This window comes from Antedon bifida, chromosome 9 (assembly GCF_963402885.1).
Source record: "Antedon bifida chromosome 9, ecAntBifi1.1, whole genome shotgun sequence".
Taxonomy (NCBI): domain Eukaryota; kingdom Metazoa; phylum Echinodermata; class Crinoidea; order Comatulida; family Antedonidae; genus Antedon; species Antedon bifida.
Genome location: NC_136234.1, coordinates 6116559 through 6133507, shown reverse-complemented (window position 1 = coordinate 6133507; position 16949 = coordinate 6116559). Strand labels below are relative to the sequence as shown.

The 16949-nt window shown below is 33.8% G+C and overlaps 2 protein-coding genes across 2 annotated transcripts; one reads left to right on the top strand and one right to left on the bottom strand.

Annotated features, from left to right (window-relative positions):
- Positions 1–725: 725 nt before the first annotated feature.
- On the bottom strand, positions 726–10172 carry LOC144851660 (RNA polymerase-associated protein RTF1 homolog). Its single transcript, XM_078709234.1, has 17 exons — positions 9994–10172; positions 8728–8829; positions 8477–8597; positions 7905–8100; positions 7319–7515; positions 6822–6993; positions 6628–6711; positions 6237–6327; positions 6044–6126; positions 5689–5776; positions 5099–5206; positions 4891–4968; positions 4648–4769; positions 4343–4478; positions 4019–4123; positions 3478–3607; positions 726–2691 (listed from the first exon to the last, which is right to left on the bottom strand). The coding sequence occupies exons 1-17, from the start codon at positions 10066–10068 to the stop codon at positions 2588–2590; spliced, it is 1992 nt and encodes a 663-aa protein (XP_078565360.1). The 5' UTR covers positions 10069–10172; the 3' UTR covers positions 726–2587.
- Positions 10173–10246: 74 nt separating this feature from the next.
- Positions 10247–16599, top strand: LOC144851657 (general transcription and DNA repair factor IIH helicase subunit XPD-like). The gene is made up of 21 exons (XM_078709224.1): positions 10247–10378; positions 10546–10645; positions 10769–10909; positions 11086–11199; positions 11412–11528; positions 11732–11848; positions 11959–12082; positions 12219–12315; positions 12467–12600; positions 12786–12954; positions 13072–13190; positions 13543–13612; positions 13856–13925; positions 14123–14224; positions 14476–14539; positions 14793–14884; positions 15170–15365; positions 15661–15815; positions 15933–15992; positions 16089–16232; positions 16332–16599. Exons 1-21 carry the CDS (start codon positions 10374–10376, stop codon positions 16422–16424), a joined length of 2283 nt encoding a protein of 760 aa, XP_078565350.1. The 5' UTR covers positions 10247–10373; the 3' UTR covers positions 16425–16599.
- Positions 16600–16949: the final 350 nt, after the last annotated feature.

Below are 16949 nucleotides of genomic sequence, written 5' to 3'. Positions count from 1 at the left end.
CTACCATATTTGGTGTCTTCGACTTTCAGAAATCGAAATATATATATAATGTTGATAACGATTCTGATCATGATCTTGATTATTTTGAATAGCGGCGAGGATTATCTGTTTAAAATAATTGATGGGTTGTATTGCCGATTGGATTAAGTTAAGCATGATCCATTAATGTGAATACTTAAACTGTGACGAGTTATAAATGATGCAATGTATATATCTATTGATTGAGTAGACTGGCCAAATGATCAGCGTAGGTCAGTTTCATGTCATAGTTTCTGTCTTCACTATCAAAATGGACGTGACAAAAAAATGTGATGTGCCCATATATGGACATTATGATATCATATCCATATTTGGGTATATCACTCCATATTTGGACACATCACACTTTTTTGTCTAGTTTTATAGTGTAGACAGAGCTTTACACAAAAAGAGTTTGAGAAATTATACAAAAATGATGAATAAGCTCCATTTATTGACGGGGTGGGGGTAATTGGCCGATTACGATAGGGCACCAGTGGTACTGGTAAATACATAGCAATTTAAAATCGCTTTGGTTCGATCTATCTTTGTTACTGTTATTTTCAAGATGAGTATAAAAAACATGGAGCTTGCGTTACTTTTGATAAAACATGTGAATTTCAATGTCTCTCTCTTGTTGAATTTGTATATTTCTTTTGTTAATAAGACCTAAATAAAATCTGACCGTGTTATTTTTTTTAATGGTTTTTAGACAAAACATCCTTTAAAATAAACTTTAAAAAAGCAGATATTCCTATGATTGATGTTATGCTTATTGGATAAAATATTTTACTACAAAAATCAAATTTTAAATAGTGGCATGAGGTAACATTTATTCTGAAAATACTACTGTAGTTACTTTAGTACAGAATGATGGAGGCTGCACAACAATACACCCACCCCTTACAACAATGAGGACGCAATTTTACATTTCAATTACACGTTGCAAGTACCAGGCTAATATTTACAATAGTACTTAGAAGTAACGCTTGCACTACTTAAACTCACTGTCTACACTATCAAACTTTATGTGACAAGAAAATGTGATGTGCCCATATATGGATATGATGATGTCATATCACTACCATATTTGGGCACATCACACTTTTTTTGTCAAACTAGTTTAATAGTGTACACAGAGCTTAAAGCTTGGTTCCCACTGGGACGCAATGACGCAAAACAACTATGCTACCAATCACGATGCAGTGGATCATCCGAACTGTGATCAGTCAACTCACTTGCGTTGCGTGTACGCCCTTGGGTTGCGTCCAAGTGGTAACCAAGCTTAAACGAGACCCAACACAAGTTTTACATCACAATACTTGCGTCCAGACAATGCTGCTACGAAGAAATTCACATCAAATTAGATGATAGGTAATTTCAAAAAGTATATCTAGAAATACTTGCACAAGATAAATCGTTTTTGGCATCATTTGCCTTCCATATTGATTGTAAAAAAATTCTAAAAACAGTGATGATGATCTTGTATCACGTCAAGCAAATAAAAAAGGGCCACAAATTAACCTCAGAATTGAGATTTTTGATTAAAAACAGTTTGGTTAACAACATTTTTGAAAATCTGTACAAAGTGTGATGAAAACAACCTGTACATGTATGACACAAATATGTACATAAACAAAAGTAACAAATTCTAACACATAATAATAATCAATCCCATGATGCTTAGCCTGAATAATCACTCCCATAATGCTTAGCCAGGAAGTTCATGGAACTACAAATCTAAGAATTTCACAAATAGGAATAATATATCACCACTGTATCAAGGTAAATAGTATATATGGAAAAAATACCTTTAAACCAAATGATATGCTGTTTGGAATAATTAAGTATACTAGTGTTAGTAGTAGGCTTATCCATGATTTATGTCTAAGAAGTCTACCATATTTAAATATCTAGGGTAACACCAGAAAATTCACCCCAATGCATTCCTTCCTAAATACATGTCCAGATAGAGCTTAAAGATACCAACCCTAGGCATCTTATTAGGGTCACCAAAAACACATCTCGGCCACATGCTAGGTGTATCACACTTACATGTCAAAGCCACACATACCGAGACCAGCGGTTTATAAAGCTCTGTCTACACTATCAAACTTTATGTGACAAAAAAAATGTGATATGCTGAAATATGGACATGATGATGTCATATCACTACCATATTTGGAGATATCACTACCATATTTGGAGATATCACTACTATATTTGGGGATATCACTACCATATTTCAGGATATCACTACCATATTTGGGGATATCACTACCATATTTTTCTCAAACTAGATTGATAGTTTAGACAGAGCTTAGACTGGTAAAGTAAAGTAGTTAGTAATGTTTGTGTCGTCTTCCCTTACTATTGTATCAGATTTAAAATAGTATAACACAATCGCGTAGAAAATAATTTATACAGACTTACAATACATTAGTATACATGAATACAAAGACGGCTGATGCTTCCGGGGGATAATCTCATGTTTGTTTTTGCAGATTATTCACTACATAATCAGTATTTATTATAATCAGATTCCGTTTTTAATAATGTATTTAATCAATCAAATTAATCCACGCTTCTTTTTGTATTCTGCTAAGTTTAGTGAGCGTCTGGGAGCCCCGTCAACGGACGAGTTATGAGGCTTAGTCAACTGTGATCGGTTTTCTGTTAAAAGACGTAATTGGATTGGATTAATGAATGATAAACAAGAAAAAAATGTAAATATATATGCTGGCTTTCTGTTATAATGGAATTGAACGATAAACATAACAACACTGTTAAAATATTGCTGGTTTTTTTTGAGGGCAGAGATCTTTATGGGGCAGAGACCTTTATGTGGCAGAGACCTTTATGTGGCAGAGATCTTTATGTGGCAGAGACCTTTATGGGGCAGAGATCTTTATGGGGCAGAGACCTTTATGTGGCAGAGACCTTTATGTGGCAGAGACCTTTATGGGGCAAAGACCTTTATGTGGCAGAGATCTTTATGTGGCAGAGATCTTTATGGGGCAGGGATTGTAATGTGGCAGAGATCTTTATGTGGCAGAGATTGTTATGTGGCAGAGATCATTATGTGGCAGAGATCTTTATGTGGCAGAGATTGTTATGTGGCAGAGATTGTTATGTGGCAGGGATTGTTATGTGGCAGAGATTGTTATGTGGCAGAGATTGTTATGGGGCAGAGATCGTTATGTGGCAGAGATCGTTATGTGGCAGAGATCGTTATGTGGCAGAGATCGTTATGTGGCAGAGATCGTTATGGGGCAGAGACCTTTATGTGGCAGAGATCGTTATGGGCCAGAGATCTTTATGGGGCAGAGATCTTTATGTGGCAGAGATCTTTATGGGCCAGAGATCTTTATTTGGCAGAGATCTTTATGTGGCAGAGATTATTGATGTCTTTTTTTATGAAGACAAAATAAAAAGCAAAAATACAAGAGTACCACTCACCAACAATTGGAACGTCTAAATCAATTTTGATTTCAAAATCATGAGCTTGAAAGAGATCATTGGAAACCTTCCTTTCGTGAACTTTTGCTGGCATGGCCTCTTGCGTTAATGATGCAATGATGTCGGCCGTCTGAAAAATAGAAACAAATTAACATTTTAACATTTAAAGATGTATTGTCCCCCAAAATCATGAAAAATAAAGATTTTTTAAATCGGACTTTGAAGTTGTTCACTTCCATAAGAAAAAAAACGGGTTAAATTACCCAAAAACTCATTGTCTTCCAGACAATTTGACCATTTTTTGCTTTAAATTACATTTTTCTCAGGTAAATAAATTTTTTTCAGACCCAATTTTTTGTGAGAGTGAATAACTATTATGTGACATTAAAATAACATATTCAACAAAAATTAAAAATTAAAATTAATTATTAAATTATTTTTAATTAAAAAAAATATTTTTTTAGGGGGACAATATATCTTTAAGAAAGGAGAAAAATGTAGTTGTTGGTTTCTAAGTCTGTAAAAGTACTTGTAATGTTACCATGTCTGCAGTGCTGATTTTTCCTCCTGAGGCTGCATTCTTCCTAGCTTGTTCATCTTTTAGTTTTTGCAGCAGTAACTGGTGATCTTCCTCCATATCTTTTGTCTACAAAAACAAAAGTTATGTCATTATTTTCTTCTTACAATTTTATTTTACAGCTTTTTTTTTAACATGCTTTTGAACAGATGATGTTGGGCCTCTTGGGCAGTTTACCAAATTTGTAATAATAATAAATAAGTAAACAATTAAAACCAAAGAGTATTCAAATATCAAAAAGCTTCTATGTAGTTAATGAAATATCAATATAGTTATTTGAAATGTTACCTTGGTAACAAGAGTTGGTCGACACTGACGACGGGTGAACGGATCATCTGGAGCGTTTTCCATTTCTTTAATTTCGTCTACTGCAGCTTTTTCCGAATCCGCAATGTTGCGTTCACGATTACGTTGATTTATATATCTAAAAAAAGTAACATTAAAACTTGCATAAAAAATTCTAAGCTCTGTCTAGAATATCAAACTTTATGTGACAAAAAAATGTGATGTGACTTGTTTGATAGTGTAGGCAGATCTTTAGTTAAAAATAGAATTATTTTTGTAATGGTGTAATTGATATTTAAATAACTTACGCAACAGCGTTGACATTTTTATTCCTAACCCGATCAAGCTGTTCCGCTCTTTCTTCTAATTCTTCTAAACGCTGGTTCAGTTCAAACACCTCTTTCTCTCTACTTTCTAACATCGCCAGATCCTTTAAAAAAAGAAAACATAAATTTAGAATATGCGCATAATAAAAAAAAGTTTGCAATACTACTTTCTAATCATCATTTTTATTCATTTAAAAAAAATCAAATTGACATTAAATCACTTACTCTTCTCTTCATAAGTTGTGTTTTCTTCATTGCGTAATTCCTTGGATTTCTGCGGAATCGTTCTTTTTCTGTTACAATCTAAAATTTTTTAACAAAAAAATGTATTCAAGTATAGTTATACTCAATCAAAATTTCAGTTTAGGTAAGATTTGAATTTGGTAGATGAAATTAAATTGAAGCTCCACTCAACACAATTGCGTTTCTATACCTGTTCAATATCTTCTTCCTTGTATCGATACGACAAGGCATTCTTAACGTCCTCCATTTTCTTATTAATATCTCCTACTGTTGGCAATGGCAATCGCCGCATATCCATCTGAAACAAGAAAAATGATAAAATAGTCTTCAAAATAATTTATTACCGTATATCCTCGGGCATAATCCCACTTTGGGTCTAATCCCACCCCTACTTTATGTCTGATTTCACAAGCTGGCATATCCCCGGGTATAGTCCCAGTATTGACTTTTGGTCTGGATGTAAGCCTCTCTATAGCCAGTTCAGATGAGTTTTTACAAGAAACGCTTATCAATGGTATAGTCCCCACCCACCCGCAAAGTCAGCCTAATTTTTTTTTTTATTAAAAAATGTTTTTAATTATTATTATATTATTATTTTGTATTAAGTTAAGTAATGTATACTATTTTATGAAATACAGAAAATAAAATAATTAAAAAAAAAAAGTCAACCTAATTTCGTGATCTAGGGGGCTGGGATTATACCAGAGGATATACAGTAATTGAAAATAAAACATGGTTAAATTCATCAAATTTTGTGAAAATGAACATTTTGACACTTACATCCTCTTTCCATTTCATAAACTCTGAATCAGTGAAATCTTGATTTGATATAAACTCTAATCGGAATACTCGTTCTTGATTTGCATACCTAAAATAAAGATGTACCCAAATATGGTAGTGATATGCACAAATATGGTAGTGATATGCCCAAATATGGTAGTGATATGACATCATCATGTCCATATATTGGCACATCACATTTTGTTTTCACATAAAGTTTGATAGTGTAGACAGAGCTTAGGAAGGAACGAACTATTATTAATAGTTAGTGTAAAAGCTATACAGATGAGTAAATACCAAAGAGGTTATATGAAAATAGTGTGAACTAAGTGAGAGCAAAGGATTGTAAACTTACTTAAGTTTTAATCCTTTGTTAGTTTTTGTTGATCCTAGTTGATAAATCTTTGCTGTTTGTACAACTTCTTTAATTTCTGCAACCTAGAAATGAAAATAACTATATTATAGAACTTGGTTACCAATATTTGTTTAAAATCTGCCAATCTTAACACGGTTACTAATCCTACAAACATGGTAAGGATGATACATACCCTATATACTGGTCGTCCTTCATTGTTACCAATTCCTATCCTGACAAAGCATCCAATTACAGTTGTAGGAAAGAACGGCATATGAACCCATCTACACATACAAAATAGATCTTTGTTAATATAATGTTCTTAATTTAAATACTAACATGTCATGTTGTTCTTATTGTACAGCTTTGCTACAGTAAACTCTCTCAACACTTAACATTCTTGGCTCTTTAGTTTAATATGACTGGATTCCTGAAATGTTGGTATTCAAACTGGAATTTTGAATGTTTTGGACCTCAAGGAAAGTCTGGTTTTGGGAGACGAAGAAATACGTCACAAGATTCAAATGCAAACTTCATTGAGATTTGGAAATGAGGCCTAGGCACACAATTTACATTACAATTACCTTTCCATCTTGTTTCTTGAAAGTCGTATCTTACTAAGATCTGACTTATCTGCTATTGGTTGGTCCTGTTTATCATCTTCCTCACTAAGCAAAAAAAAAAAAATATATCAATACCATATTTGGGCATATTACTTCTATACTTGGGCATATCACTACCATATTTGGGCATATCACTACCATATTTGGGCACTTACTCTTCAGCGTCCGAGGCTGAGACAACATCCTGCTCATCACTTGATGACGATGAGCTCTTGCTGCTTCCTTTGTCTTCTTCAACCTCTTCTTCCGCATCGTCGTCTTCATCATCATCGTCTGAATAAACTTCACTTGCTTTTAAAGGTTCTTTCTTGGCTAAAAGCGCTTCAGCTGTAAGAAAAAAAAACATATGTAATGATTGCACAACAGGGACAGCAGCTAAAGGTGGTCATTTTGAAAACAAAATCAACTGTGTATGTTCTTAAACTCTGTCTACACTATCAAACTAGTTCAACAAAAAAAGTGTGATGTGCCCAAATATGGTAGTGATATGACATCATCATGTCCATATATGAACACATCACATTTTTTGTCACATAAAGATTGATAGTGTAGACAGAGCTTTAATCTACTGCTGTTACTATTAAACAACTACTGAATTGCTACTGCAGCGCAACGTAAGTATTTAATAACACCTCCTTTAATAAATTCTTACTTTTCTTTTTCTTCTTTTCTCTTGCGTCCCTCAAACTCTTGATAGCTATTGCCTTCTTGTCTTTCTTTTCTTCTACAGTTCTTCTTCTTTCTTTACTCTTGTCACTCTGTGATGACATTAACTTCCGATGGATGTCTTCTTTCATCTTTCGCTTTTTCTCTTTCTTCGCATGTTTTAACTTTCTCTCAATTTCAAACCTGAAGTGGAATAAAATGTATTAATCTATACACAGGAAAATAAATAGGGCCAGGGATCTGTACAATGTTTCTAAATTAAGTAATAAAATAAGTACAAGTAAAAAATTATTGTTAAACCTATCTCAACCGGTTAGTTTCATTGAAGAATATTACATTGTGGAATGCTATGAATATGCAAAATAACAAATTTGCATATAATCTTACCCATAATTCCAGAAATCTACTACACTATCAAACATTACGTGACAAAAAAAATGTGATGTCTCCATATATGGACATGATGATGTCATATCACTACCATATTTAAGCATATCACTATCATATTTAAGCATATCACTACTATATTTAGGCACATCACACTTTTTTTTGTCAAACTAGTTTTATATTACCTTGTCATCAATGCTTCTCGCTTCTCTGCTCTGTTGAATATCTCTTGTTCTCTTTCCATCTCTGTCATCATGTCAAGCTTAGCCTTGTCGGCCTCGTCTCCCATCAGGTTCTCATCATATCCATCGTTAAACTGTTCATCATCGTCTGAGCTTGACAGATTACTGGAACAATTGTCACTGGAATCAGAAACTTCTCCTGAAATTGTCACAGAAATAAAAAGTGTTTTAAATTCATACTGTTAGTGTGTGCAAGCAAGGCAATCTAACAACAGGATGCTGAGCTCCAGAAATCAAAGGGTTTATCTGTGGCTGCAACACAATTAGTTCCACACCCAAAAAACAAACGTTGAGGCACGGAGAATATGTACATAGTACAGTACTGTTGTATATGTTGCAGCCAGACATAAGATCAAAGGACTGTTATAAGTTCCTATCTTGGCAAGGCATCCTGTTGTTAGATTACAATGGTGCAAGTTAGTACATACAGTATAAAACATTTGGACATCTTTATTTATTTATGTATATATAGTACCACAAATGTATTATGTAACAAAAAAACAATTCTTCTATACCTTCTTCAGGAGATGACTTGTCTGAATCACTTTCAATTGACCCTCCATCTGATGTGACCTTTGACTTAGACTTTGTGACCTTTTTCTTGACTTTCTTCTTTTTCTTCCCACTCATTGTCCACTGTAAGAAAGCAATAGTATATTATCATCATTAACAAAATGTTTGTATGCAAATGATTAAGATTTCACCTGGTATAATAACAGACTTGTTCATATTACAAAACCTTTTGCTTTTGACAGGTTTTACTTACATCATCATCACTTTCAGATGTTTCTGAATCGGAATCACTTTTCTGAGATGAATTTTGCACTTCTTCCTTTTTCTTCTTCTTTTTTACCAATGTTCGTAATCCCTAGAATATAAGTTAAAGAAATTGACAACATAATGTAAGCGCTTGAATCCGATATTTTGAACAATTGTCTTAATGGAATATTGTATAGGCCTAGTAATGCATGCTCACTTATTCGGTTGAATACTCAAAGAAAATGGTGCCATTTATTGGTAGGACAAATCTGTAGAGGATACATATTATATTTAGTGAATTAGTTAGTGGTGCATAGAAAGAACAAAAATTTAAAGACCCATTCCCTATGTTTTTTAGATCACAAACTATATTAAATGTAAAAATAATACTATATGGTCCTATTGCGATAATTTTTTTCGTCTTTAAATGGTTAAAAATGTGAAAAATAAGTCGATTCTAATAATTATAGCGGCCCGCTATAAATCCCAAAATGCATTGCGCGCGTATTGATATTTTTGTTTTTCTTCTGTAATTCACCCACTTTTCGATCGATCGTGAGGCCAAAACAAATGGAAGACTCCTAACTTTTCAGCGAAAATACCGGGTTTTCCCCAATTTGTATCAACGGAGTCTGGCAAAAATAGAAAGACAATTAATGCAGCAACTAAACAACGTCAGGCTAGGTATATAGTTACCGATGTTTACCAGCTAGGCCTACAAAACTAAGTCTAGCTAGGCTAGGCCTAAGACCGTTCACGAGAGGTCAATCGCCGCGAGCTATTTAGGTAGTGCATTGTTTCTCACTTTTAATCATAATTTACCATAAAACGTACATTTAAGACAAGGAATGACATGGTTTAATGTTTTTAAAGTAATAAACTAATATATATGTATTATTTTTACAAAACGTCACAAATTGTAGGGAAGGTGTCTTTAAAATTAAAAGGAGATTGGGAATGTCTTCAATCAATCTTAAAAATAAACAGCATCATTTTTGTTTATAAATCATACTTTTATACTATTATACGTGATGATGCTACAAAACAATGACTCATGCTTTAAGTCACATTCTACACTACTTGTTATTAGAGACCTAAGGCTACCTAGTAGTCCTATCCCACCTCTTTCAGCCTATATAATCATTACTGTACTAACTAAATGGAAGGCCTAGCCTAGCTCAGTAGCTGGCTAGGCCTAGCACACATGGGAAATTCCCATTTATTATCTATTTTAAAGCTTAAACAGTAATATAAATACATAATATAAACATACAGCATCAAGATCTGAATTACTATCTGAACTATCAGAGTCTTCAACGACAGCAGTTCGCTTTCTTTTAGACGACATAATGTGATAAAACGTGCAACTTTCTGAGGAACACTTCCTAGGCCTTGTAGCGGAGCACCACTCAGCTTTCTTTCAGCGGAATTCAATAGCCTCTGCTTCCCCCCTCTACCGCGCCACCACAAAACACATTTATTTGTCAACAACAGAGGGCGTATTTCCTTATTTTGTTATTTTTTGTGGCAAGTTCCATTTCCAACAAGAAACTCCCCATGATCACACAATAAACAACACAGTTTTTAAATTAAGTTACTGTCATTTGATTGCTATTGTCGTTTGTTAATAATACTAATGCACAGGTTGTCATAATGAAGTAAGTTCAATGTTTTAACATCATACAGAGTGTGATGTTGTCTTTGAAATTGAATGTTGTTGATAAAGATACATGATTCACTGTGTCTAGTCTATTATTATTCATATAGGAGAGGAGAGTGGAGAATTGAAATTCTTTATAATTAAAACTATTTTATTTCATTTTAGGTTAAACGTAGATGGGCTACTTGTCTACTTTCCGTATGACTACATATATCCAGAACAGTTTACCTATATGCTGGAACTCAAGAGGTCCATTGATGCAAAAGTAAATGTCACTCTGAGATGTATTGTCTAGAACCTCATTTGAGTATAGTTGCACATATTTTACAATGAAAGAATTATAAATGACCTAATAAAATTAAATTTTAAATCTTTTTTACATTTTTAGGGTCATTGTGTTCTGGAGATGCCTTCAGGAACTGGGAAGACTGTATCACTTCTGTCTCTCATTGTTGCTTATCTAAGGACAAACCCGGTAGATGTCACAAAGCTTGTCTACTGCTCAAGAACTGTTCCTGAATTAGAGAAGGTATAGTAATACCTTACTGATGCTGGTAACCTGACCACCAATAATTTTGATCCTTGGGTGACGATTAGAAGTTTAACTAATGAATATACTGTAATCAAATAAAATACCTACATTTTTTCTCTTTTGTGATAAAATACCTACTTTTGAAATAAATGAATTTATCAATTTTTTTTTAGGTTATTGAAGAGTTAAAAGCATTGATGAAATATTATGAACAAGAACTTGGAGAACAACCAACAATCTTAGGTTTAGCGCTCAGCTCTCGCAAGAATCTTTGCATACACCCAAGAGTAAGCTCACTTCCTCTTCTGGTTGCCATAGGCTTCTTGATGTTGTGATCTTCATTATTATTATTATTTTTATTCCTGTCTCGGAAATGTACAGTAATAAGTACACATGTCTCCATTAACTAACATAGTTTTGCATTATTAGATCTCTTTAGATTTCCTGTTTTTTTTTTAATGATAAAATTACTTTTAATTCTTTTCCTCTCAATATCTAGGTTAGTAAGGAGCCTACTGGCAAGGAGGTGGATGCTGGCTGCCAGGGCCTAACAGCATCTTACATCCGTACCAAACACCATTATGATTCCTCTATTCCTCTCTGTTCATATTTTGAGGTAAAATACAAAATGTCTAGATATTTTAAAGAATAAAATAATGCTAATGAGATTGAGCAATTACAATAGGTACAGCCTGAACCAAGCCATCTGCTTCGTGATTCAACTATTAAATGGTCTTGATGATCAATCTTGGAAATTTTGTATTTTGTAGCAAATTTATTCTCTTGTATTTCATAATTTATCACTTTCTCTACTGACAGGCATTTGATGATAACGGCCGAGATGCTCCTATTGATCCAGGTGTTTACAACTTAGATGATTTGAAGGATATCGGACAAGAACGTGGTTGGTGCCCTTATTTCCTGGCCAGATACACAGTAAGAATTAAGTACTTGCATATGTAGGTTACGCTACATTGCCCTGTAGTCAATAGATCGTTATGTCAGTATTTTATATGACAGCACAAATTTATTAAATTAAATTTCAGATTATGCACGCCAACATCGTAGTATACAGTTACCATTACCTGCTAGATCCTAAGATCGCTGAACTCGTCTCAAAAGATTTACCGAAAACGTCTGTTGTTGTATTTGATGAGGCCCACAACATTGGTGAGTACAGTAGCCTCTATATTGTGTTTGCTTTACCTTCATAACTAAGTTCTGTATGTATTAAAATGTCACTGGTATTCGGAATTTGTTATTTGTTATACAAAATTTACATTAGAAATACATTTTTTTATTGAAGATAATGTGTGTATAGACTCCCTGAGTGTGAATATTACAAGGAGGACCCTTGATCGAGGTGAGGGCAATCTGGAGTACCTAAAAGGATCTATAGAAAGGTCAGTACCAGCATTTGTGTATTGTAAATATATAACTATTACAGTATACCATAATTCAATTAGTAAAATATATAATAGTATGTTCATGAACCTAATTGAATTATTTCATTTGAGAGGTTTTGTTGTTTTTATTTTCACAAATGTCATGTAGAATAAAGGAAGTAGATGAAAATAAACTAAAGAGGGAGTATCAGCGTTTAGTGGAAGGACTGAGACTTGCGAATGAGGAACGTGAAACTGAGGCTCAACTTGCAAACCCTGTACTTCCAGATGAAATATTACAAGGTTAGTATAATGCTATGATGTCATCATTGTTAGCTATGATGTCATCATTATTAGCTATGATGTCATCATTATTAGCTATGATGTCATCATTATTACCTATGATGTCATCATTAATAGCTATGATGTCATCATTATTAGCTATTATGTTAATTATTAAAGTGCAAAATCAAAATTTTTTTTTGCAGAGGCGGTGCCTGGGAACATTCGGAACGCAGAGCATTTTCTAAATTTTTTAAAGCGGTTCTTAGAATATCTAAAGACACGATTACGTGTACAGCATGTTGTCCAGGAAAGCCCACCCTCATTTCTCAGAGATGTGTACACAAAAGTGTGTATTGAACGTAAACCTTTAAGGTTAGAGAATCAACATTTTATCTGCCAACTTTTTATATTTATAACAGAATAATTTTATAACACTAGTCAACATTGCATTAAAGTTAACTTCTTACAGTCTTATTTAATTGTTTACAGATTTTGTTACGAGCGTTTACACTCTTTATTAAGAACATTAGAACTGAACACGGCGCAAGACTTGTCACCACTTTCATTGATAGCAAACTTTGCAACGTTAGTCAGTACGTATGGAAAAGGTAGGAAAAGTAATAGTTACCAAATGTTTAAACAAAAACATGGAAATAAGTGAAATATCTACACATTCAGTGTCAGAGTGGAGATTTACATCATACAGGTTTCAATTGGGATACCAGGGGTGGGGATGTCCAAGATTTCCTAATGGCCAATTTATACAGATGAGTGGTAGTGATAGAATCTACTATATATTATTTCTTATGACCATTTACACAGAACGTGAAGCAGACAGGTGGATTCTATGTGAAACAAGCATGCTGTTTTCCGCTTACCGTTACCGCTCGTCTGTGTAAATTTGGCTTAAAGCTGTAATCAACACTGAGCAAAAGACCTTATAACTGTTTGTCATTTTAGGTTTCACCTTAATTATTGAGCCATTTGATGATCGAGCACCAACAATTCCTAACCCTGTCCTTCACTTTCGGTAAGTTTTTACAGATATTACATGGGGTGTAGGGGACAGTGGTGGGGTGAAGATGACAGTGGTGGGGTGTAGGTGACAGTGGTGATGTGTAGGCGACAGTGGTGAGTGGGGTGTAGGTGACATTGGTGGGGTGTAGTTGTGACAGTGGTGGGGTGTAGGTGTGACAGTGGTGGGATGAAGATTACAGAGATAAAACTTAAGTATGCTGTAATATCAAGTTCATGCCTTTTTAATTTTTTTCAGATGTATGGATGCCTCTGTTGCTATTAAGCCTGTATTTGATCGTTTCCAAACCGTTATAATAACATCAGGTGTAAGTATAATAATGTCTGTTATTTAAACCCAATAATCCGGAGTAGTTTTGCATACGCCATGGAATATTACTACATCACATAATTATACAAAATTCATTTCTTTAACCTCTGATTGCAAAGTTGATATTTATTCATGTTTGTTTTTGTTTTGGCAATATTTGAATAATTAACATTTTTATATTGATTTGTTCTTCAGACATTATCGCCTCTGGATATGTACCCCAAGATACTTGATTTCCGCCCTGTTACAATGGCGTCCTTTACTATGACCTTAGCAAGGACTTGTATTTGTCCATTGGTAAGATTATAAAGCTCTGTCTACACTATCAAACTTTATGTGACAAAACATGTGATGTGCCTATATATGGACATGATGATGTCATATCACTACCATATTTGGGCACATCACACTCTTTTTGTCAAACTAGTTTGTTAGTGTAGACAGTTTAAGCAGCTTATATTCAGTATAATGGGACATTAGTGTTTTGAGTTAATATAAAGTGATTTTATAAAATAAATAATTATAGCAATTTTATTAATTTGTGTTAGATTGTTGGCAGAGGAAATGATCAAGTTACTATGACTTCTAAGTTTGAAACAAGACAAGACATAGGTGAGAAAGTTATTTGGATCTAACCTTACCAAGTGAAAGGCCTAAGCTCTGTCTACACTATCAAACGTTATGTAACAACAAATGTGAGGTGTCCATATATGGACATGACGATGTCATATCACTACCATATTTGGGCACATCACACTTTTTTTGTCAAACTAGTTTGATAGTGTAGACAGAGCTTAAGTGTATTACAATGGGTGGGTTCAGTCAGTTATGAGTTTCTAACCCTAAAACAATCTTTTTCTTTTAGCTGTTATTAGAAATTATGGCAATTTGCTTGTGGATCTTACATCAATTGTACCTGATGGTATTGTTTGTTTCTTTACAAGTTATGTGTACATGGTATGTATATGAGACAAAGAATTCAGTCTTGGGTTAAAAACGTTACAAAGAATTTCAGTGATAAATTGCAGTGATGCTATGTACCCATCTATACACCTAGTATATAGAAAATCTCTTGCCTTGGTCGAGGACAGTTTTGAATTATTTACTGTACGGGAAATATCAAGTAAAATAAAAGTGTGTGAATATGACTATAGATTCTAAGTATTTATTGTTAATTTACAGTACTTATTTATTTCCAATTTCAACAGCAAGTGACAAATTTATTTTTAAATTTTGTTTTAGGAGACAATAGTATCCAAGTGGTATGAACAGGGTATAATAGACAACGTGCAGAAAAACAAACTATTATTTATTGAAACGCAAGACACAGCAGAAACAAGCGTTGCCTTACATAACTATCAGAAGGCTTGTGAAAATGGACGTGGTGCGGTTTTGTTGTCGGTTGCTCGTGGTAAAGTGTCTGAGGGAATTGATTTTGGTAAACTTTTTTTGTTATATAGTACAGTCAACTCTCCCAATACCGGACACCTTTGGGCTTGGGCTAGCCTATTATGTCTAGTTTTCCAGAAAATCTGGTATTCGGAATGTGTTTCTAATTGTAAAAATGAATTTGGGACCTTTTGGACCTCAAGAAAAGTCTTGTTGCGGGAGAGTTTCCGATTTTCTGAGAGTACGGTTGTGATTATAAGATTGTTTCTCACCATGGGAAGTTTTCACATTCTAGCTAATTCTGAGCAATGTATAACATTCGGAATACTTATAATTTTCTTTAGATCATCATTACGGAAGAGCAGTTGTGATGTTTGGTGTACCATACGTCTACACCCAATCTAGAATGTTGCGAGCTCGTCTGGAATTTTTACGAGATCAGTATCAGATTCGTGAAAATGATTTTTTAACATTTGACGCGATGAGACACGCGGCTCAGGTAACAATGATTATATATTTCAAAATAATTATAACTTTTAAACCAAACTTTGCCATACTCTAGTAGTATAGTGTACGGAGTGAACACAAGTAAATTTGTGTTGTTGTTAATTTACAGTGTGTTGGCAGAGCTATGAGAGGTAAAACAGACTACGGAATAATGGTGTTTGCAGATAAGGTATGTAATTTTATTTTTGTTTTACTGTCGCTCTACTATTAAAAATACCTTAAATATCGAATGAAGAACATTTGCCATTTAAAAAAAAATCTACAGAGGTTTGGACGAGCTGATAAACGAGGAAAGTTACCAAAGTGGATTCAGGAATATTTAAAAGATAGCGTCTGCAACCTAACAACAGATGAAGCTGTACAAGTCTCAAAGAAGTTCCTTAGACAGATGGCTCAACCATTCAAAAAGGTCAGATGAATTCAGTCATGCATATAAATAATGTGATAAAAACAACAAATATCATTATTCAAATACAGTTTGTGATAAATTGCTTTTGTAAATTTACAGGAGGATCAACTTGGCCTGTCATTGCTGACTCTTGAACAATTGGAGACGGAAGAAATGCAGAAACGTGTTGAAAGAACAGCTCATGTACTGTAACAAAATACATGGCACCTTTCACACGCTGGAGAACACATTAAATAACCTCAGAAATATAGGCTACTACATTGAGCATTATGATATTCAGTGTACAAATAATTTGAAAAAAATAAAATTAACATATTGTTTTGTAAAACTATTGTTTTTCTGGGAAAATAAACAAGTTTTTTATGCATTCTAATCAGTCTGATGTTTACTTTATGGTATTGATACAAAAATTGTGGGTGGGAAACTACATGTTGAAAGCACTCTCTAACCAGAGGAGAAGCCAACAACAAAACAAACCATTTTTCCTTGCAAATATTCGCAAGAGACCACTTTGATTCTTGAGAGAAGGGCCACAAACTAGGCTGCCAGAAACTTGTTGAAAATAACAGAAAATATAAGCAGTACAATTACATAGCATCATCCAGTTTATTACATGCATCCTTGCATACTCCACTATGTACATACAAATACTATATCTAAACCTAGTATGAATAGTTTATACAAAACGTACAATTGTTAGTGATTGACAATAAAATG